A 23,659-nucleotide genomic window follows, 5' to 3' on the forward strand; every position below is an offset into this window, starting at 1 on the left:
GGGGTGGGACTGGCTGACGGCGTCCTGGGGACGCTCCCTCTCCCCCCTCTCAGGAGGGCTGAGTGTGTACGCATTTGTGAAAACTCCGTGAATGTACAGGATTCCTGATGTGTCCATCTCATGTCAGAAGCAAAACTGGGACCACCCTGTGCTCTGGCTAACGGGGGGCATGCAGCACTCAGGGTGCCCACTGACCTCCCCTGGGAGCCTGTCAGGGAAGCAGCAGGAATGGAGCCCCCCCCTTCGTACCCACCGCGTGCTGGAGGGGCAAGCGCCATGTGAGCACCCACTGCGTGCCGGAGGGGCAAGCGCCATGTGAGTACCCACTGCGTGCCGGAGGGGCAAGCGCCATGTGAGCACCCACTGCGTGCCGGAGGGGCAAACGCCATGTGAGCACCCACTGCGTGCCCGAGGGGCAAGCGCCGTGTGAGCGCCCACTGCGTGCCGGAGGGACAAGCGCCGTGTGAGCGCCCACTGCGTGCCGGAGGGACAAGCGCCGTGTGAGCGCCCACTGCGTGCCGGAGGGGCAAGCGCCATGTGAGCGCCCACTGCGTGCCGGAGGGGCAAGCGCCATGGGAGCGGTGGAGCCCGGGGAGGGGCACTGACGTGCGTGCATGTGCGCGGGAAGCTTGTCGATTGTAACTGACAGTGAGCAGCGTCGTGAACGTCTGAGATCCCCAGTAACAACGTGGTGAGCGAGCCCCTCCGCCCTGACACCGCCCCCACCGCGCCCGGGACTCACCACGTCGCTGGAGCTGGACTGCGTGGCGGACGACGAGGACACGGGGCCCGACGAGGAGTTGGAGGAGTGCTTGCTGAGCGGCTCCGCGGTCTTGCCCCTGCACTTCCCGAGGGCGTCGCTCTCGCCCGAGAGGCCCCTGTGACATTTCTCCAGCTGCGGGGGCTCCACCATCAGGGTGACACCGTTTCCTGAGAGGGGGCGGAGGGGAAACGTGTCTTCCCGCGAGTCACGCCCCGTGGGGACCGCGGTGGCGACGGCGCGGGACTCACCGTTGCACGAGGGCTCGGGCCTGCTCGGCAAGCCCCATTGCTTGGAGATCCAGTCCCGGTACGTGGCCACCTCGTCCGTCACCCTGATGATCCTGCCCAGGATGCTGCGGGGTGAGAGGGGAGGGGGGTGAGCCTGAGGCCGGAACTGTCCTCTCGGGCGCCCGCCGGGGGGGGCTTACCTCTCCGTCTCGTTGTTGGGGTAGTGCTTGGCGATGGGCGACACGGCGTGGCTCAGCACCACGTAGGCGTAGTCGAAGGCCTGCTTCACCTGCATGGCTCCGTACGAGCTCCTCCCCACGTCGTTGCCTGGGGAGAGGGGCAGGTCAGAGGGGCCACCACCGCCCTCGGGGCTCTGCCTGCAACGCGGGCGATCGGGGGCCCCGCGGAGCTGCCCTCGGCCCCGGCGTGGACGTCCCGACTGAGCAGTCGGAACGGGTGCTCGGGCCTCCGCGTGCCCGGCCTGCCAGGCACCACCCCACAGGCTTCCTGCAAACAGGACCCGCCGGTTTCTCTGGAGAGCGCCCGGGCGACATGCTCCCGTCCTCCCAGCCGTGTGAGCACCGCCCACGGGGCGAGGAGCTCCGCCCAGCAAGGCCGTGGAGCTGGAGGTCTTTCTGTAGAGCAGGTCCCATAAACGGCTCCTCAAGGAGGAAACACACGGGACTCTTCAGTCACGAGACGCCCAGGCAGCCGGCAAAGGCCAAGGCCACAACTTCCCTCCCTCTCTCGGGCGCCGTGCCCGAGGCGACAGCGCAGGACGGCGGAGCTTCAGCCACACCAGGAGGCACCGCTGCCCAGGGACCTCGGAGACGACGAGCACGCGGCCCCGGGGAGCACGGGGGGAGCACCCTTCTTCCCTCCCACCGCTCGACGCTGGGGCCGTGCACAGACCACGCAGGACTGACGGGGAGAGGAAGCTAAAGGAAGACCAGCCGCCTCTCTGAACCCCTCGCTCGGGAGTCTGTTACTGGGCCACCGCCCCAAGGACCTGAAGCCTCGCGCTGAAGCCCTGGGGAGACAGCCCACAGCCCGGGGCAGGGAGCGGGGAGGCCGGAGCGGGTAAACGGGCAATCGGTGACAGAAGGAGACGGCACCGGGGTGAACGGTCAGTGACGGCCTACAGAACTGTGCACCCGAAACCCACGTAGCTACGAACCATGTCACCCGTCAATTAAACTAAAAAATAAAAGCCCTGGTTGGCAACAGGCTGGAATTGGGTGATGAGGACACGAGAAAGGAGACAAGTGGCTGTCAGAATGGAGAGCAGACCCTCCCCAGCCACAGCCACTCCCACCCACACCGCTCCCCACTCATCTGCAGCGTGTTTTCTGGTGTGTGTGTGTGTGTTCATGTGTTTTCGCTGGTGTGCGCTGGCTTTCATATACCTGCACATGAAGTATTCTGATGAACAGAGGATGTCCACATTAAAGCTGATCCTGAATGTTTTGTCCGAAGTGCCAGCCCCCACACGGTGACCACGCCGCGCCCCTCCCCGCCCGCCCACGGATTACCTAATCTCAGTACCTGGCTGTAAAGGGTCCTCGATGTAGAGCATCGACGGCCTGTAGCCATCCAACATGTTCTTCTGAACTTCATCTTTGGCCACATATGAGCCCCCATCCTTTATCCGGATGCCAGTCTTTAAATAATTGAAGTGCCGTCCATATAATTCAAAAAACTCTATTAAGAGAACACCATAGTTTGTGTTGGGGATGCAAGCATCTTCCCTGGGATGTAACTACAAGCAGAAGGAGAAGAAAAGAAGTTACGTTGCACATCCTCTGACTTCTCCGGGGGGTGACACATGACATCTGACTTCTACCCCAGCGCTGCCCGCTTCCGGTCTCGCGGCTGCTACACAACACCCCGCCTCCCGGGCAGAGCGCTGGGCCACTGGGAGGCGGGGCAGACGGCGGCCCCAGGATGGGCAGGGCTGGCCGCCACGATGAGTCCCGAGCAGGCCAGGCCGCTGGCAGCGCTGGGCCCCATAAACGCGCTCAGGGTGGCGGGACTTCCCCTCCCCTCGCCCCGCGGCAGGCCCAGCCCAGCGGGACTCCAGATGGGCGCTTAGAGGACAGCGCTGTGCGTGGAGTTTCTACTGCTAGTCACCGTTACGGAAGCCACACCCCACCTTTAAAATGTGCAGTGAAAAATCTCAAACAACAGAACACGTGGGATTAAAAACAAAGCAATATTCTTTCCCAGGGACTTTGAAATACTTGCTAAATTGCAAAAAGGTGACAAGTTTAAAGGGGAACGTCAATGAATAAATAAATAAATAAAGGGGAACGTCGTGAGTGATCCGGGCAGCGGGCAGCTTCCCCCCGGGACTCCCAGTGGTGACCCCGTCGTGCACAGGGCCTGCGAGCCAGGCTCACCTGGAGGAAGCTGACCGCCATGAGGAAGAGGCTGTAGGAGCCGATGCCCCCTGTGAACACTTCGTTCAGGTCCCGCTGCAGGAGGAACTGCTTCAGCACCAAGACCAGGTACGGCAGCACGGGGTACTTCTGCAAAGGAGCGACGCGTCAGCGGCCCTGCGCGAGGAGCGCCGAGCGTGCCCGGTCCTCCCGTTCCAACTGGCGGGCACCCTTCCCGCCCCAGCTGAAGGGCGACTGTAAAAGCAGCAGCAACGGGGGAGCACGAGGCGAGCCCACGGCACACGGCCCCGGAGCCCGCGCTGCGCCCACAGCCGGCAACACCACACGTGTCTGGTGACGGTCACGCCGGCCGCCACCGCCCAATGCTCAGTGGCAAACAGGTAAGAGAAGCAGCGCGGGGCGGTCCCAACGCCTCCAGCACCGAGTCAGCGGACGTCAGAGGGGCATTTCTCAGGGCAGCACCCCCAGGCAGACCAGGGCCCCCCAGGCCAGAGCGGCCGGCCTGCGGCTCCCGGGGCAGGTGAGCCTTCCCCACGCAGAGGACGAGACCTGAGCCGGCGCCAGGGCAGCGCAGCCCGCGCCCCTCGGGCACAGCCTCACTCGGCGCCCCCAGGAGCCAGGCCCCCGCGGGGGTGGGTCGCCAGGGATGCCCGGTTCCTCCCTGGCGCTAAGAACTCCACGCTTCCGTGAGAAAGAAAGAAGTGTGGACTCCTGCCAGTCATGTCCGAGCAAGCAGGCAGGAAGAGGAACAGGTACAGAAGGCAGCACTGTTCAGCGAGACGGAGGAGTCAGAAATAGTCTCTTTAAGCGAAGGAAGCCTGTCTGTGTGACCAGGAAAAAACCTCCAAAATATTAAGTTAAAAAAAGGATAAGACAAGGCCCTGGCCGGTGGCTCAGGTGGTTAGAGCGTCATCCCAACAGGCAAAGGTTGCAGGTCCAATCCCCGGTCAGGGCCATGCAAGAACCAACCAATGAATGCGATTTAAATGGAACAAATCAATCTCTCTCTCTAAAAATCCATACAAAATTTTTAAAAATTGTGTTTTTTTTTAAAGTATAAGATAATGAGCGTACAGGGTGCCATTCCTTTTGTTAAAAATCTCAGAGGAGAATGAACAAGAAAAAAAAGTTGATACAAAGCCACTCTAAGCCTGTTGGGTGTAGGTATCCTTTTACACCAGTAAATTTTTATTATTCCTATTAACTCGATTGAAAACATTTCTGGGAGGAGAAAATTTACGCACAGCCGGCACCTCCCACAGTGTGGGGTTGGGCTGGAATTCCCCTCTCTCTCTTTCCTATACTCCGAACGTGTACACAAGAATAAAGAAGTTAACGTGTTGCTTATAAAACAGGGAAAGGCGAACCCGTAGAGCTGCTAAAAAAACTGTCAGCGTCAGAAGAGACGTGGGCGTAACCACAGCAGCCTGCCGCTTCTGCTCGGGGCGTCCTGAGGGCAGGCCCGCAAACGCTCCGGAAGAAAGCGCAGCAGTCGAGAAGGCTTCCATCTCCCCCAACAGAGGGAGGAGCCCGAGGGACCACCTTCAGGCGCCGGGGACTGAAGCCTAGAGCAGTCACCTGGGAGGGCCCCAGGCTGAACTCTTATGATCGGAGCCTGGCCTGTGTGGCTCAGTGGTTAAGCAATGACCTATGACCCAGGAGGTCAGGGTTCGATTCCCGGTCAGGGCACAGGCCTGGGTTGTGGGCTCCATCCCCAGTGTGGGGCGTGCAGGAGGCAGCCGGTCCATGATTCTCTCTCATCACCAATGTTTCTATCTCCCTCTCCCTCCCCCTTCCTCTCTGAAACCAATACAAATACATATTTAAAAGACGGACAGATCCTGCCCCCAGCGCGGCTCCCGCCCTCCTCTCCCACGAGCAGAGCAGCTTTCTCAAGTGTGGCTCTCACTCCAGGCCACGTTGTAGGTGACTGATTCTTGGGGGGCTCCGGAGAGAAGCCCTCGCCGGCGATCGCATGCACCTCTCTCAGCGCCAGGACGGGCCCTCCCGCCACACGCGGCCTGGCCGCCTCCCGGCGAGCGTGAGCCCTGACCTTGGTGAAGTCTTTGATCAGGTCCGCCGCCCGCACGCCGTTCTGCACGTTAAAGCTGATGTCCACCTTCACTTCCGTGAAGGAATCTGTTAACTTAATGATAGGCACCTGCAGGGGAGAAAGGGAGTGTTAAATCGCTTTACCCGAACCAGGGGCAAGATCGGGGCGCGGGGTGAACGGCGTGAGGCCCCACCCCTCTCGGGACAACAAACAGGAGGTCCTGAGGCCTGCGCCTCCCCCCCCCCCCCCCCCCCCGCCTTCCAGAAACTTCCCTCTGCGCAGCTGGCGCTTCCCCTCACACCGCGTATCCTGTCGCTCCTACGGCTGAGTTTGGACACCCAGTGACAGAACCCTTCCTGACGCCACAACTGGGAAACAGCTTCCTATCACTGACCGCCAAGCAGTCAGGGGGGCCGCGAGGCTAGTCACACACAGGCCCCTGCATCACGGTCAGTGTGGCCAGGAGCCCGAACAACCCAGCAGGAGGAGTAAAACGCAAGAATCATCCCCAAATGGAAAATGACGACGATTTCTACGAGACGTGTGGGATTCTTCATAAGAACAAGAAAAGCTCCGTGTGCACCACATGCGAGAAAACGCGGGCGGCACCCCGCAGTCCCAGCTGCCCGCCGCCAGGCTTCCCCGGGTACATCGCGTGCAGACCCCCGTGCCTATGCGGGCGCGTCTGGGCTCCCACGGCAGCTCCCCGACGGCCAGGCCAGGCTGGTGAACGCCAGTTATGGCCCGTGTCCCGGACACAGACTCGGACGGAGCAGAGCAGCCCCGGCTGGGCCGCTGAGAACGCCCAACAGAACCTGGGCTCTGCTCTCACTGAACAAATCCCCGCAGGACCCGCGGGCTAACCGGTGCCCTCTGAAGGGAAGGTGTGACCGCAGGAGGCCACCTGTGTCACACACGGCCGTGCGCCCGGCACGGTGCCCACTGACGGAGAGAAGGTGCGAGTGCCGGGCCCTCCCGACCACCCCACCGGGCAGGCTGGGGCGTGAGGGCGGTGGGCGAGGGGCCGGGGGACTCACGGTGGCTTTGTCCAGGACTTTCACCGAATCCTCGTCGGCGACCTTGTGCTTCCGGAGAGCTTCCTCCAGGGTCCAGAGCGGGAGGTTCTCCCACTTCCCGAACACCACCAGGTCGATGTCACTGGGCAGAGCGAGAGGGCCGTTCCCCTGAGCGCGAGGCCCGCCGGCCTGAGACCCGCACACCGCCCGCTCTCCCGGCCCGAGGAGGGGGCTGGTGACTTTAACGGCCACCTCCTGAGTCATTTCACTCAGGCCAGGCCCCGGGGACAGGCGACTGTGAAAGCAGAACCTCAAAAAGACCCCAACGGTTCCTGTTCGTCCGGCTCTGGGGCTAGAATCCGAAGACTCTGGCTGAGAGCTGTGCGTCAGTGAGAGCGAGACAAGGTGCCGCCACCGTGTAAACGAGGAGACACCCGCCCTCTCCCACGTTCGGCCCGGCTGCCCGTCCGGAAGGAGATGCCAGGACTGCTCAGCGCCCCCCCCCGGGTCAGAGGCCGTGCAGCCCTTCCCTGCGGTTATTCCTGTGCCCTTTCACCTCGGGATGACGTGAAGGCACCAGCCAGAGTGCAATGACACTGTTAGGAAGAGTGGCTCGGGGTTCTGCGGGGGCCCGGCACCGAGACAGGCACAAGTGTCAGTGAACCCGAGGGGTCGCTTACGGCCTGGCTGGGGGGGATGGTCGTCAGGGCCCACCCACGGGGTCAGGCGCTGAACGCGGGGTCACGGTGCAGCTCTTAGTGAAACGGCCCCCCAGTACACGCAGGTGCCTCACCCAAAGGCCCCCCTGGCGTGTGAGTGGTTAGGGGACGGGCTGAGGCCCTCGGGGCCAGCGATAGCCCATTGCTGGGCTGTGGGCAGGCGAGCAGAACCTCCCCCACCGCACAGAGGACCTGAGCTGCGCCCGGACAGGCGCCCCGTCCACCCACCACAACGATGCAGGCGCTGCTGACAGCGGTCGGAGTGACATCCACCCCCGGGGATCCACATCGCAAACAGGAATGTGAATGTCTGCTTCATCATCCGCTTTATTTCTACGCTTACAATCCAACAGGCCAAACGTGCACCCTGGGGACAGGCCCACCCCGCAGGCGCCGTGCACTCACCTGGTGGGTAGGTACAGGCCCGTTTTGAAGCTCCCAAATATCTGGACCTGAAACAGAAACGACAGTGGGTTCCATGCCATCAGCTGAGAGCCACCAGCCACGGAGAAAGGCCGGTGTCTGCTGCCCTCTGCTGGCGCCTCTGAGCAGTGCAGCGGGTTCTCCCCACCGTGCTCCAGGGAGCACAGGTAGGCATTCGGACCCCACACCGTTACACACTCTGACACTGGTGTCTGCCCCCCAAACACAGTCCCGGCCCCCGGACACTGGAGGAAGCGTCGCCGCAGGAGGAAGACATGGAGCTCAGGGCAGGGTCGTGACCTCAGCATCCTGACATGTGGAGCAGATCATTCTCGGTTGGGGGGGGCTGTCCTGGGCCCTGTGGGGTGTGAGCAGCACCCCTGGTCTGCGCCCACCATCTGCCAGGAGCACTCACCAGTCACGAGAATGAAAACTGTCTCCCACCCACAATGCCAAATGCCTCCGGGGGACACATGCCCCACCTCCCCCTCCCCCTCTCCCCACCCCCCCCCACTGAGAGCCACTGACTCAGGCCGACAAGAGAAGCCACGGGGCAGCAGCAGCTGCTCAGCGAAGTCTGCGTGTCCTCTCCTCTCCTCTCCCGCCACCTACAGCCCCTCATCTGAAGTGTTTGTGTTTTACCAATTGGAAAAGAAAACAAAAAACAAAAAACAAACAAACAAAAAAAAGCCCCTTGCCAAAACCGGTTTGGCTCAGTGGATAGAGCGTCGGCCTGCGGACTGAGGGGTCCCGGGTTCGATTCCGGTCAAGGGCATGTACTTGGGTTGCGGGCACATCCCCAGTGGGAGCTGTGCAGGAGGCAGCTGATGGATGTTTCTCTCTCATCGATGTTTCTCTCTCTCTATTTCTCTCCCTTCCTCTCTGTAAAAAATCAATAAAAATATATTTAAAAAAAAAAAAAAAGCCCCTTCGCCACCCAGGACAGAGCCTAAGAAAAGCTACGTAACACAGAACGGAGTCTAACGCAGGCCCTGAGAACGCACAATCGTACAACAGACCCTCAAGGGAGCCCTAAGAGTGCAGCTGACTCAGTGCAGGAACAAAAACCGCAATAAGCAGAGGCAGCCCTGGGCCCCGCTGTGCGCACTGGGGGGGCTGTTCGGGGAGTGGGGGAGCCGGGTGGAGGCAGGAGCACAGAGAACAGCGTGTGGTGGGGGGGACAGACGCCAGCATCAGCCTTGAGAACATGACCCCCAGACGACAGGAGCCGTTCCTCCGCCCTCCTTCCCTCTAAATGACACTGTCATCTGCAGGCTGGAGCCGCACGGCGCTGACACGTGCCTCGGGTAGCAGAGCGCACAGGCGTGCCCTCCTCACACCGCCTCCTGCGCTGCCTCTGCCAGGCCACCAGCCCGAGGGCCCGGCCTGGAGCCGACCCGTGCTAATGACTCGGGAGCCACGTGCTAAAGGCTGAAGGAAACGCGTGGCTGCAGATGCGCGGGCAGTGGCCCCGGAGGCCGGTGAGGCTCCGGCCCGCACGTCCCCCGCCCCCGCCGGGCGGTGCTCACGTCAGCGCTGGGCCAGAGCTCCTTAATGACGCTCTCGATCCTGTTCACCACCTCCATCCGCATCTTCTCCTCCTCCGGCCTCGGCGACATGTACTCGTAGAAGTCGCTGATCTCCTCGTGCAGGCTGGGAAGAAAGGCAGACGGTCACACGGGCGGCCGCCTCAGGAAGCCACGGCCTCGAATAGCCTCATCTAAGTAAGTCTGGTAACTCCGCTGATGACGTATCCTCGATTGCTACCTTAATTTTAACGCTGCAACTCATGCTGAGCTAAAATGGGAACGTGTAGAACTTAATCAAAAATAGCAAAATAATTCCACAAAAGACGGAAGTCCAAGGAGTCCCACTGGCATGCTGACAGCGGCAGCCGGAGACCCTGAGCGACCACTGCAGGAACCCGGAGGTCGGCCGGGCGGCCCTGACCCCGGGGAGGTCTGCCGGGCAGCCCTGACCGGGACATGGAGGGACCCAAGCCCCGGACAGGTTGTTCAGGACGCATGTAGCGGTTCTGCTTGCCTCGGGCTCGCCCTTCCTGGGGACGCACCGACGGGCTGTCTGGAAGTGCCAGGCGACGATCTGGAAGAGCACCTTAATCCGCCGGCACTTCCTCCGGGAGCCTGAGGCCGGAGTGCGGACTGGCCTCGTGTACCGGCCGACGGTCGGGGCAGCACCGGCCCGGAGCGAGCCCAGTGCGTCTGAGTGACCTCTTCAGGAGGCCCTCCGCTGGGTTTTTACAAGGAAACTGGCCATGCACACGCACACGCACACGCACACGCGCACACGCACACGCCTGTACTCCCATGTCTCCTCTGCCAGGAGACCGCTCTGCCTAGGTGCCACTCAAACGCAGTGAGTCCAACCGAAAGGCCATGTCTTCCTCCCAACCCCATTCCTTCTCCGGGGCTCCCCTCCCGGGGTCACTGCTTCCCCAACAGAATCTGCAGCATTTCCCTGCCGCATCCTTCCTCATCCTCTGGAGCTAACGGGTCTCCAAATCCTATCCCCTCCCCCCCACCCTCCAAAAACCCCAAACCCACTTCCAAACCAGGACCTGCCCCCTCAGGGCTCCCATCCGCCTCCCATCCCTGCCCCCTTAGGTCTCCGTGGGTGCCAACCTGGACACTGGCCAACTCCCTCTCGGCATGCCTGCCTGCAGCCTCCACCACAGCCCACAGCAGCACCCGCGCCCCTGCAGCCCTGGGCCCGGAACCCCTTCCCACGAGCCTTCAGCTCACACGTCACCTCCCGGGTACGACTCCGACGTCCCCAGGGCTCCCGGCCACTCCGCTGGCCCTCCTCCTGCCTGGCGGTCAGCTCAGCCCATGGCCCGCTCACCGGCCTCCCCACTCAGACGCCCCGCTCCTGGCTCAGCCCTGTCCCCGGCCCCAGCGCAGCCCAGGGACGCTCTCCCTCGTCCACCCGTGTGCCCACGCCCACGCCCACGTGGTCATACAGGAGACAGTGAGCCTGGTCATACGGTCCAAGGAGATGGAGGCTCACACTGTGGGGGAACGACAGAACCGGAGAGGAGGGCAGTGTGGCCCGAGGGCGACAGGCGTCCTTGAAGGTGAGGACGAGACCCCACTTCTCAGAAACACGTCTGCCCGTGCACAGCACCGTGTGCGCATGGAACTGGTCCACAGCCGAGGGGCGCAGGCCTTCCCAGAACGCAGTGCCCTCCTGTCTGCCTGGGGAAGTCTGCACATGTGCCAACTTCCTACGGTGCTGACCAGGAGCACCAAAGCTAAAAAGAAAAGAAATGTACTCACCCCCCGCCCCCCAAATTCTCACTATATCTTAGATTTAAAAAACAAGGGAGAGAGAAGATGCGGTGGCAGCGTACAGTGACTGGACAGGGAGAGGAGCCTCCATATCCGACTCCCGCAAGCTGTGTGGGCATCGGCAACCGTGGTCACGGCTGAGGAACGAATGTCACACTGTCCCCCTCCTGGGGGAGGGCCTGGCAGGAGGCACGGAGGATGTGTCCACAGGGTGAAGTTTTCCTTCCTTTCACCTTTTTTTTTTTAATATATTTTATTTTTTACAGAGAGGAAGGGAGAGGGATAGAGAGTCAGAAACATCGATGACAGAGAAACATTGATCAGCTGCTTCCTGCACACCTCACACTGGGGATGTGCCCGCAACCAAGGCACATGCCCTTGACAGGAATCGAACCCGGGACCCTTCAGTCTGCAGGCCGACGCTCTATCCACTGAGCCACACCAGCCAGGGCTCCTTTCGCCTTTGAAGCGCGGCCCTCAGACCCGCTTTCCTGGAAGTTAGAGCGTCCTTTTACACGCCAGCGCCTCCACCTCCGGACACGGGTCCCTGGGCCAGGGTTTCAGGAGGACGGTTCTCGGATTTCCCTGTCCCACCCCCTCTCCTGCTATGAGAGAGCGGAACCTGCTGGCTTCTTCCCCCCGCGTCTTCCTTCGCCCCCCGACCCTGCTGCCAGCTTCGCGGTGCCGCGTGCACACTGGCCGGCCGGCCACGCTTCCTCAGGCAATGGGCGGGTCTGCACGGTCCTCGTCCGCTAGAGGTGGCGCTAACAGACAAATGTCACGTAGGCTTGTCTCAGTCAAGTCACTGTCACCAGCGTCTGTTCTGCTTTCGCCAGGAAGAGGAACATGGTGGTTTCTTCCTTCCGTGGCCACGATGAGGATGAGGATTAGAATAAAAGCGACAACTCAGAGTATGTGGCCCCATCTCCAGCTCGCACAAGCAAGCCACCAAGTTCATCGTGACAACAGAAAGGACGAAAGCCAAACAGCAGACCAACACCTTCATGTTAATCAAGTCTCCCCCCGACCCCCCCCCCACCCCCATTCCAAACCGGATAAGCTTTCCTCACAAACAACGAAGCAGAAACCACGCCTGACGCTTCCACGGGGCAGCCACGCTGACCACAGAAACACAGGGCCCTTAGAGCACAGATTATACAATCCCTGGACGCACATGTATGTTACGTAAGCCTCAGACCAGATCCATTTAGTAAATGCCTGGCGCACCTGCCACTACCTTTCCCGTCCGTGTGCGCTGCTCGGAGGAGCCTCTGCCGACCCCCACGCAGGCGCCTGGCCCGGCTGCTCTTTCTAACGGACTCCCACGCAGGCAGCCCCTGCTCACTCACCGACCGCTGCAGGCTCCACGCATTCAGCCCCGGTCCTGAGGCCAGGGACAGCTGTGAAGCCCCAGGGACACACTAGGAGATCGATCAGACAGCCCCCAAATTAGTACACACACACACACACACACACACACACACACACTCCCCCGGGAGCACCCTGCCACCCTTTCTCCTCCGGCTGCGGGGGAAGCCATGGCAGTGAGATGCAGCCTACAGATCAGCACTGAGGACGCCCGAGGCCTGCGCCCAGGGGAGCAGGGTGGGAAGGCAGACGGCCGCGCCCCATGGAGGCGCCACAGGAAGGGGAAGGAGAAGCCGTGGGCTCGCTGGCGGGGCGCGGCCTTCCAGGGCACCCAAGGCTGCCGGTCAGATCGCCGGTTACATTGCCGGTTACATTGCCGGTTACATTGCCGGTGGGGGCATGAGAGGCGGCCAGTCTGTGTTCTGCTTGCGCACCGGTGTTCCTTTCTCTCTCTCTCTCTCCCCCTCTCTCCCTCCCTCCCTTCCTCCCTCTCTCCATCTCCCTTCCTGTCTCTAAAAATCAATAAAAATTATTTGTTTTAAAAGGATAAACAAGCTCCTCCCCCCCCCCCAAACTGGAATGTCAGCATCTCCTTCTAACTGTTCACACTGGACAGCACAGGAACCAAGTCATGTGAGTCACACATGGAGCCGGGTCTCAGCTAAGTGGCGGACGGACACATCCCCAGCCCATCCTTCCCTGTGGGGCCTTTCACATTGTGCTTTCATTTCAGTATCACCCCGAAAACACCCGCAGAAGCCTGCCCTGTTCACCCCGCGCCTCCTGGGAAGCGGAGCCGCCCGGGATTCCCGGCCCACGTGTCTGCTCCTGCCACACCACCGCCAAACGGGACCGGGACGGGTCTGCACTCCGGTCCGGAGCAGTCAGCCCTGACAGGTGCACGGTGCACACCCGCCAAGTTCTGAGGTTTTCCGAGCAGAGGAGGTGGGGAGAGAACTGAGTGGGCACGTGGCGGAGCAAGAAAGGCACTTGGAACATCATGGCCGACATCATGGCCGGCATCGCGACCTCACACTGACAGCGCTTTGACTGGAATGAGTCATCTGTCCCATTACACTCATTTCCACTTTTACTGGTTTTGTCATTTTATATCAATTTAACTTGTTAGTCCTTTTTTTTTTTATAACCTTTGAAGATAAGCATGTTATACTTGTGTGCATTCTCACGTTGTAATAAGAACAATTTCAGCAATGGTGCCGAGAGCGGCCAAAGGGGAAGGACAGCCTTGGACCAATGGGGCCGGGGAAACTGGACATCCACACGCAGAGCAATGACCCGGGACCCCTACCTCACACCACATACAGGACCCCTACCTCACACCACACACAGAAGTCGACCCAGGATGGAGCAGAGACCCAATCTTACCAACTAAAGCTGGATACACGAAAAGAAACGTGGCGGAGTCAGCAGGGAACTTGGCATTTGGAAGGGCCGGATATAATATCACAAGCACAGGCAACAGCAACAAAAAAAGTAGCTTGGACTTCGCCAAAATTGAAAACTTTCGTGTACCAGAGGACATATCAATAAAGGAAAGAGGAAACCAACAGAGTGGGAGAAAATATTTGCAAATCACGTATCTGATAAAGGGTTACTATCCAAAATATCTGAAGAACTCCTACAATTTAACAACAACAAAAATACACCACACAAAAATGGGCAAAAGAATTGACATTTCTCCAAAGAAGATACACAGATAACCAATATGTACAAGAAAAGGTAGTCGCCCTGACCGGTTTGGCTCAGTGGATAGAGCATCGGCCTGCAGACTGAAGGGTCCCGGGTTCGATTCCGGTCAAGGGCATGTACCTTGGTTGCGGGCACATCCCCAGTGGGGAGTGTGCAGGAGGCAGCTGATCGATGTTTCTCTCTCATTGATGTTTCTGGCTCTCTATCCCTCTCCCTTCCTCTCTGTAAAAACTCAATAAAAATATATTTTAAAAAAAAAAGATAGTCAACCTCGTTAGTCATCAGAGAAATGCCCATCAAAACCACGCGATGCCATTTCAACCCATTAGGACGGCTACGATTTAAAAAAGAAAGTGCTGGTGAGTGTGCAGAAGGGCCAGCGCCCCCTGCCTCGCTGAGGGGATGTCAGATGTGGCCGCAGCGGCACAGCTGGGCAGCCCCACAAAGGTTAAACACAGTGTCACCATCTGACCCAGCAATGCCACCCCGAGGTGCAAACTCAAATTGCAACCAGAAATGCAGACACCTCTACACCAACATGCACAGCATTATTCACAACAGCCAGAAGGTGGCTACAACCCAAACTCCATCCACAGGTAACCGCTGCCACCACAAAGCACAGTGAGAGGAGCAGGGGGGTCTGTAAGTCAGTCCCAGGAAGACTGTGCAGCCAGCAAACGAACGACAGAAAAACCCGAACAAAGCAACTCGACACTTTAGTCATTTAGCACGTGGAGCAAGCTAAGAAGCAAGTTGTTACCCTTTTAGAAAGACTGGAAACAGCCTTACCGATGTGGCTCAATGGATAGAGCGTTGCCCTGAGGACTGAAGGGTCCCAGGTTTGATTCTGGTCAAGGGCACATGCCCTGGTGGCAGGCTCGATAACCACTAGGTGGCGAGCAAGAGGCAGTCGATCAATGATCCTCTCTCATCATTGATATTTCTATCTCTCTCCCTCTCCCTTCCCCTCTGAAATCAATAAAATACACTTAAAAAAAAAAGAAATACTAAAACACTTGCAGACCACATTCTATTAGGACCCAAAGGGGACCTAGGAATGAAGGGCCGCCACAACCTATCCGACAGTCCCAGTAGCTCCTCACATGTCGCCAGGGGGTGAATCTGCACAGCCCGTCCCAGCCCCCCCCATCACCCCCCCCCCCCCCCCCCGGGCACTGCTGGCTTCACAGGACGGTCTCCAAGCAGCCACAGGAGGTCACACAAGCCCTTCCGCCATCACCTTCCTCACCAACGGGCACACGTGACCTGTCCTTCAGCTGCCCTTTGCCGAGGCCCTGCCTCACTGCACAGCCTCCGCTCGGCGGCCGGTGTGCGCCGCGCCTCGCTGCTGGCACGTGACTGACCCTCTGGCCAAGGACAAACACCGATGTCCTCACTCAGTGACACCAAGGCCACCGTCACCTCCCCTTCAGGTAAGGAAGAGATAAGCAGGAGAGGAGTTAACACCGGCGCAGCCATGCAGCTCACAGGAGGACATGACTGACACATTTACACACCTCCACACACACAGACACACGCACACGCACCCACACACACAGACACGCACCCACACACCCTCCACACACACACACGCACCCACACACCCTCCACACACACAGACACGCACCCACACACCCTCCACACACACAGACACGCACCCACACACCCTCCACACACACACACGCACCCACACACCCTCCACACACACAGACACGCACCCACACACCCTCCACACACACAGACACGCACCCACACACCCTCCACACACACACACGCACCCACACACCCTCCACACACACACACGCACCCACACACCCTCCACACACACAGACACGCACCCACACACCCTCCACACACACGCACTAACACACCCTCCACACACACACACGCACCCACACACCCTCCACACACACATACACGCACCAACACACCCTCCACACACACACACACACACACACACACACCCCTCCACACACACAGACATGCACCCACACACCCTCCACACACACACACACGCACCAACACAGCCTCCACACACACACACCCCTCCACACACACAGACACGCACCAACACACCCTCCACACACACACACACACACACCCTCCACACGCAGACACGCACCCACACACCCTCCACACACACACATGCACACGCACCAACACACCCTCCACACACACACACACACACACGCACACGCACACGCACCAACACAGCCTCCACACACACACACACACACCCCCCTCCACACACACAGACACGCACCCACACACCCTCCACACACACACACGCACACGCACCAACACAGCCTCCACACACACACACGCGCGCACACGCACCAACACACCCTCCACACACACATGCACCAACACAGCCTCCACACACACACACACACACACACACACCCCTCCACACACACAGACACGCACCAACACACCCAGGGGCAAAACCTCACAGCCACTGCACCGAGACAACCATACGCACGGTGGTCAGACCTAACCTGCTCGGGGAGGAGAGAGGAGCGGGGAAGCCCTCAGCGAAGTTCCCCTCGTTCAGTGGTGACCATCAGGGTCTTTCCGAACCTGGAAGAAGGAACCCCGCAATCTGCTCCGAGGAACAGACGGAGGAGCCCGCTGGAAGGCTGTGCGGCCTGCTCCCAGCACTGGGTGCACAACAGATACAGAAAGCCCCTCCGAGGCCCAGCGCAGGCAGCGCCACGCAGGCCCTGGCGTGGGATGGAGGGAAGCGTATCTGCCCCTCCAATCGCTGGGCTTACCGGCCCGGCAGACCGGGCAGAACGGCAGCGGCAGTAAGACCTCCCGGTGGACGGAAATTATTCTTTAATGGGTCTTTTACACAGACAGCGACAAGAGCTGAGAGGCCGATAGACAGCTGACAGCTTCTAATGAAGAGCCCCTCTGAAACGGCGTGTTTGCTGTTATTTTTGTCAAGTTGATCAAAAACAAGAAAAATGATTAAATGCACAACCTAAAGTCCCTAACACGGTGACGACAGGCAGGCACCAAGGGAATGCAGAACACATCACATTCTCTTGCTGTTTCTTGCTGTTTTGACACAATGATTCTGGCAACCATTATCTGTTAATCACCCTCACGGTCACAAAACTAACTCAGCGTTTTTGGTGAAGGCGGCCCCGTCAGCACCCAGCACAGTGGCGCTGGGCGGGCAGGCACTCGGGGCAAACCCAGAGCCGGCCTCGTCGCTGTGACGGTGACAAACAAAACACGGACATGCGCTCTGCAAGGCTGTGTTCCCTCAATCATGTGCATGTCCAGCGAATTCTCCCGTCCCCCTCCACCCCACCACAGCCCGGCGGGGGGCAACCTAGCCTTCAACCCCACCCCGTGCCCAGCACTACTGGGCCTGCACACAGGAGGCACGTGGGAGCGTCCGCGTGGTGCCGAGCAGGCAACACTGGAACCACCTTTGGAGTCTTTGATGGGAAATGGCTTAAAAAATGATGGTACAGCGCTAGCCAGGGTGGCTCAGTGGATAGAGCCTGCAGTGATTCTCTCTCCTCATTGATGTTTCTCTCTCTCTCCCCCCCCCCTTCCTCTCTGAAATCAATGAAAATACATATTAATCTTTTTTTATTCTCCTCTTAGGAGGAAAATAAAGTCATGCCTTATTTACATAATTAAAATTAAGAAAAATGTCTGCATTATAAATTGCACGTGACTCACCTCATGTGCCACTAAGGAAGTTCAAGTCCACACGATCGCAGGAATCTCACTGATGAAGGCCCCGAAGACACACGGTCCTCGGTTCTAAACACAAACACCCTTCCCTCTCCAACGATACAAACACTCCTCCTTGCTTACCAACAAGCCAGGCCCTCACCGCCCAAAAAACAACAGACAAAAAAAGCACTTTCGGCACCAGACCACATTTCTAAAAAGTCTTAGACATCATCTCAAATTTCTTAATAAGCATTTTTACTTTTAATCCTCACAGCTAGGGTCCCCGCGCAGCTAGAGGATTCTGAACCTCTGCTTGGAAAGACCCTTTGAGCAGCACTTCTCAACCTGTGCTGCGTACGATTTTAAAAATATGATATGAGGGACCCCCCCCCCCCCCCCCAGACCTATAAACCAGGATCTCCGAAGCAGCCGGGCTCGGGTCACTGGAGGCTGTTTTCCACTCCCTCAGACGGAGACCCTGTTTGAAGTAACGGGCTGGAGAGCTACCTTGTCCAGCTCACTAAGCAGAACACCATGACCTGCAGGGCTGTGGGGAGCAGGGCAGGCTGGGGGGGCTGTGGGGAGCAGGGCTGGCTGGGGGGCTGCGGGGAGCAGGGCAGGCTGGGGGGGCTGTGGGGAGCAGGGCTGGCTGGAGGGCTGTGGGGAGCAGGGCTGGCTGGGGGGGCTGTGGGGAGCAGGGCAGGCTGGGGGGGCTGGGGGGGGCTGTGGGGAGCAGGGCTGGCTGGAGGGCTGTGGGGAGCAGGGCAGGCTGGGGGGGCTGTGGGGAGCAGGGCAGGCTGGGGGGCTGTGGGGAGCAGGGCAGGCTGGGGGGGCTGTGGGAAGCAGGGCTGGCTGGGGGGGCTGTGGGGAGCAGGGCTGGCTGGGGGGCTGTGGGGAGCAGGGCAGGCTGGGGGGTGGGCAGTGGACACCACCCCTGGGGTATCTGACATTCCAGGTGAGGCTGACAGGTACACAGACCTGTGAGAGACAAGCGCTAAGAACCTGCTTACAGGTAAAGACAAAGTCACTTCACCAGCGGTGAAACGTGGTAAAGTCACTGAACCTGCCTGAGGTTCAAATTATCGATTAAGACAAAATGTAACGACGTAGAGTCCCCAGAACTGACTTATGCTGCACAACTGGGGCTGGGCTCCACAACGTCGCCATTCTCCCCAAATGAAGCTCGCTCCCCCCTAAACACCAGCTCCCATTCTCTAACCCTCCTCACCCCCACCCCCACCCCACCCCACCCCAGCCCCTGGCAACCACCAGTCTACTTCCTGTCTCTATGGCTTGGACTACTTCTGGGACTCACAGAAGTACAATCATTCCACAGCTGTTTTTAACTTAGCAAGTCCTTAAGGTTTGCTCATGTTGTAGCATGTGTCGAATTTCCTTCCTTTTTAAGGCTAATATTCCACTATGTGTATACACCACATCGGCTGCTTCATTCTGATTTTTTTAACCATATGTTATTTGGAAGTCACATACAAGAGAGATATGTTTAAAAAAAAACACCACACCACCCAAGCCGTGGCAGAGGCTTTTGCATATGAATGCCCTGGCCCTTTGCAATCTACAATTACTAACAAACTGCAGCTGGGTCAGAGAGACCCAGAACATCCAAAAGAAGGCCCAAGGTACCACAGCAGCTTGCATTGCTTCACAGCTGGGCCTCATCTGGGCACCTCCAAATCCCAAACAAAGAAGAGGAATCTGCAGATCTCTCCGTAGCTCCTGCTGGGTAGCCTCAGGCAGAGGCTAAATTAGCGCCTCCTTAGAGATCCAAGAGCCAGTGTACCTAGTGGTCAGAGTGGGACCATCCAATTACAACTCCTCAGATTCATAAGGGACACACTCAGGCAGCAGACTCAGTGAGCACCAAAGCCCCACTGAAGCAAGTCTTGCCCCAGAAGGGTGTCTCCAGCACAGAAGTTCTCCCACTGCAGACACAGCTGATTCTCACAGCCAATTGCCCTGGAGGTCAATTCCTCCCAGTGATACCTACAACAATCAAGGCTTAACTACAACAAGACTGTGCACAAAGCCCACAAAGGGGTGCACCAAGAGTGTCCACCTCAGGTAATTGGGGAGGCTGAGCCACTGGGCCCTATAGGACACCTAGCACAGAAAGCCACTCTATCAACACAAGAAAGCAGCCAAAATGAGGAGACAAAGAAACAGGTCACAAATGACAGAAATGGAGGAAAGCAAACTACTGGATATAGAGTTCAAAACCACGGTTATAAGGTTTTTCAAGAATTTTCTAGAAACCGCCGATAAATTTAGTGAGACCCTCAATAAGTCTAGTGAGACCCTCAAGGATATGAAAAAGGACCAACTAGAAATTAAGCATACACTGACTGAAATAAAGAATATTATACAGAGATCCAACAGCAGACTAGAGGGTCGCAAGAATCAAGTCAGCTCTAGCTGGTTTGGCTCACTGGATAGAGCGTCGGCCTGGGGACTGAAGGGTCCCAGGTTCGATTCCAGTCAAGGGCATGTACCTTGGTTGCAGGCTCATCCCCAGTAAAGGGTGTGCAGGAGGCAGCTGATCGATGCTTCTCTCTCATTGATGTTTCTAACTCTCTATCCCTCTCCCTTCCTCTCTGTAAAAAAATCAATAAATATATGTGTTTTTTAAAAAGAATCAAGTCAAAGATTTGAAGTACGAAGAAGTAAAAAACACCCAACCGGAAAAGAAAAAAGAAAAAAAATCCAAAAATATGAATATAGTGTAAGGAGCCTCTGGGACAACTTCAAGCGAACCAACATCCGAATTATGGGGGTGCCAGAAGAAGAGAGAGAGCAAGATATTGAAAACCTATTTGAAGAAATAAAGACAGAAAACTTCCCCTACCTGGTGAAAGAAATAGACTTACAAGTCCAGGAAGCACAGAGAACCCCAAACAAAAGGAATCCAAAGAGGACCACACCAAGACATATCATAATTAAAATGCCAAGAGCAAAAGACAAAGAGAGAATACTAAAAGCAGCAAGAGAAAGAAAATCAGTTACCTACAAGGGAGTACCCATACGACTGTCAGCTGATTTCTCAACAGAAACTTTGCAGGCCAGAAGGGAATGGCAAGAAATATTCAAAGTGCTGAATATCAAGAACCTACAACCAAGACTACTTTATCCAGCAAAGCTATCATTCAGAAGTGAAGGCCAGATAAAGAGCTTCACAGATAAGGAAAAGCTAAAGGAGTTCATCACCACCAAACCAGTATTATATGAAATGCTGAAAGGTATTCTTTAAGAAGAGGAAGAAGAAGAAAAAGGTAAAGATAAAAATTATGAACAACAAATACACATCTATCAACAAGTGAATCTAAAAATCTGATGAACAGAATAAACTGGTGAATATAATAGAATCAGGGGCATAGAAAGGGAGTGGACTGATAATTCTCGGGGGTAAGGGGTGTGGGGGGTGCGGGAAGAGACTGGACAAAAATCGTACACCTATGGATGGGGACAGTGCGGGGGAGGGGATAAGGGCAGAGGGTGGGGTGGGAACCGGGTGGAGGGGAGCTTTGGGGGGAAAAAAGAGAAACAACTGTAATAATCTGAACAATAAAGATTTATTTATTTATTTATTTTTAAATATTTTATTGATTTTTTACAGAGAGGAAGGGAGAGAGATAGAGAGCCAGAAACATCAATGAGAGAGAAACATCGATCAGCTGCCCCTTGCACATCTCCCACTGGGGATGTGCCCGCAACCCAGGCACATGCCCTTGACCGGAATCGAACCCGGGACCCTTCAGTCCTCAGGCCGACGCTCTATCCACTGAGCCAAACCGGTTTCGGCTGAACAATAAAGATTAAAAAAAAAAAAAAACACCACATAGGCAGACTACAGTTCTACACCCTAACAAATTTAAAAGAACAGAAACTACACAAAGTATGCTCTCAGACCACAATAAGATTAAACTAGCAATTAGTAACAAAAAAGAGAGCCAGGAAATCCCAAAATACAGTATTTGGAGATTATCACACAATACTTGGCGATTAAATAAAACATGGGCCCTAAAAGAAGTCTCAAGAGATATTTCTAACTACATGAAAATGAAAATACAACTTATCAAAACTTAGGGGACACAGAGAAAGCAGAGGAAAATTTACAGTACTGAATGCAAACATTAGAAAAGAGAAGCCGGGAAAAATCAATTATCGCCCTAGCCCAGTGGTCGGCAAACTCATTAGTCAATAGAGCCAAATATCAACAGTACAACAATTTCTTTTGAGAGCCAAACTGTTTAAACTTAAACCAGTTTAAGTTTAAAAAACTCACAAGCCACATGCGGCTCTTTGGCCCCTTGAGTGTGGCTCTTCCACAAAATACCACGTGCGGGCGCACACGTACAGTGCTACTGGAACTTCGTGGCCCATGCGCAGAAGTGGGTTTTCGGCCTGGGCGAGTCTATTTTGAAGAAGTGGCGTTAGAAGAAGTGGGGGGTGTCAGTCAACTCACAAGCCACATGCGGCTCTTTAGCCCCTTGAGTGCGACTGAAACTTCATGGCCCATGCACAGAAGTAGGTGTTTTGTGGAAGAGCCACACTCAAGGGGCCAAAGAGCCGCATGTGGCTCGAGAGCCGCAGTTTGCCGACCACTGCCCTAGCCGGTTTGGTTTAGTGCAGCAGTTCTCAACCTGTGGGTCATGACCCCTTTGGCGGCCGAACGACCCTTTCACAGGGGTCACCTAAGACCATCCTGCATATCAGATATTTACATGACGATTCATAACAGTAGCAACATGACAGTGATGAAGTAGCAACGAAAATAATTTTATGGTTGGGTCACAACATGAGGAACTGTATGTAAAGGGCCAGAAGGTTGGGAACCATTGGCCTAGTGGATGGAGCATTAGCCTGTGGACTGAAGGGCCCAGGGTTCAATTCCGGTCAAGGGCACATGCCTGGGTTGCAGGCTCAGTCTCCAGTAAGGGGCATGCAGGAGGCAGCTGATCAATGATTCTCTCTCATCATTGGTATTTCTACCTCTCCCTCTCCCTTCCTCTCTGAAATCAATAAAAAAAATATATTTTAAAAAAATCAATTATCTAAGTTTCTACCTTAGGAAACTAAAAAAAGATGAACAAATTATAAAGTAGGACAAGTAAATAATTAAAATGAGAACAGAAATCAGTGAAAAGAAGAAATCAATAGAGAAAAATCAATGAAATTAAAAGCTGATTCCTTGAAAAGATCAATAAAATTGACAAACCTCTAGCCAGATGAACTAAGAAAAAAAGGAAGGAGACACAAATTATAATCTCCAAGTGAAAGAAGGGCCATCACTCCTGAGCCCATGGACAGTCAGAGGACAATGAAGGCACATATGGATGATTCTACATAATCACAGAAACACCTGCACACACGTCGATGGCAGCTTTAGTCATCATTGTCCAAACTTAGAACAGCCAGGTCCTTCCGGAGGTGATGGGCTCATCCTTACACAGTACTCTCAGCATTTAGAAAAGCCCCTATGAAGCCAGGAAAAGATACGAAGGAACCCTAAATGCAGATTGCCAAGTGAAAGTAGACAGTGTAAAAGGCCACATGGACATTCTGGAAAATGCAGATGCTGGGACAGCTAGTTATTCACGAGCAAAAGCATGAAGATGGACCCCTACCTCACACCATACATAAAAATGAACTCAAAATGGATCAACGATCGAATGTAAGAGCTAAAACTATAAATTCTTAGAGGGAAACACGTGGATTAATTTCCAGGATCTTGGCTTAGGCAGTGGTATCTATGATATGATAGCTAAAGCACAAGCAACAGAAAAAAATAATAGGTGAACTGGAATCCACTTACAGGAACTGCAATTTAGAGGAAAACAAGCAAACCTTTGTGCTTCAAAGGACACGCTCAGGAAAGTGGGGTGGAATGGGAGGAAATATCTGCAAACCATCTTCCTGGTAAGGGGAGCATCTAGAACATAGAAAGAACTCCTATAAC

General features: G+C 56.3%; 1 protein-coding gene across 2 annotated transcripts in view; it reads right to left on the minus strand.

The window, feature by feature from the left end:
- TENT4B (terminal nucleotidyltransferase 4B) overlaps positions 1 to 23,659 on the minus strand; it is a 39,450-nt gene that overhangs the window by 4,952 nt on the left and 10,839 nt on the right. For both annotated transcript variants that reach the window (XM_070397784.1, XM_070397783.1), the window contains 9 exons: positions 9,130 to 9,253; positions 7,583 to 7,629; positions 6,480 to 6,600; positions 5,443 to 5,550; positions 3,390 to 3,518; positions 2,536 to 2,749; positions 1,191 to 1,317; positions 1,012 to 1,115; positions 743 to 930 (listed from right to left, as the gene is read on the minus strand). In XM_070397784.1, coding sequence (XP_070253885.1) covers positions 743 to 930; positions 1,012 to 1,115; positions 1,191 to 1,317; positions 2,536 to 2,749; positions 3,390 to 3,518; positions 5,443 to 5,550; positions 6,480 to 6,600; positions 7,583 to 7,629; positions 9,130 to 9,253 — 1,162 coding nt within the window. The remainder of the gene's footprint in view (positions 1 to 742; positions 931 to 1,011; positions 1,116 to 1,190; positions 1,318 to 2,535; positions 2,750 to 3,389; positions 3,519 to 5,442; positions 5,551 to 6,479; positions 6,601 to 7,582; positions 7,630 to 9,129; positions 9,254 to 23,659) is intronic.

The sequence above is a fragment of the Myotis yumanensis genome, unplaced genomic scaffold, assembly GCF_028538775.1.
Source record: "Myotis yumanensis isolate MYYU_CA2020_CCGP unplaced genomic scaffold, mMyoYum1.0.hap1 SCAF_18, whole genome shotgun sequence".
Lineage (NCBI taxonomy): Eukaryota > Metazoa > Chordata > Mammalia > Chiroptera > Vespertilionidae > Myotis > Myotis yumanensis.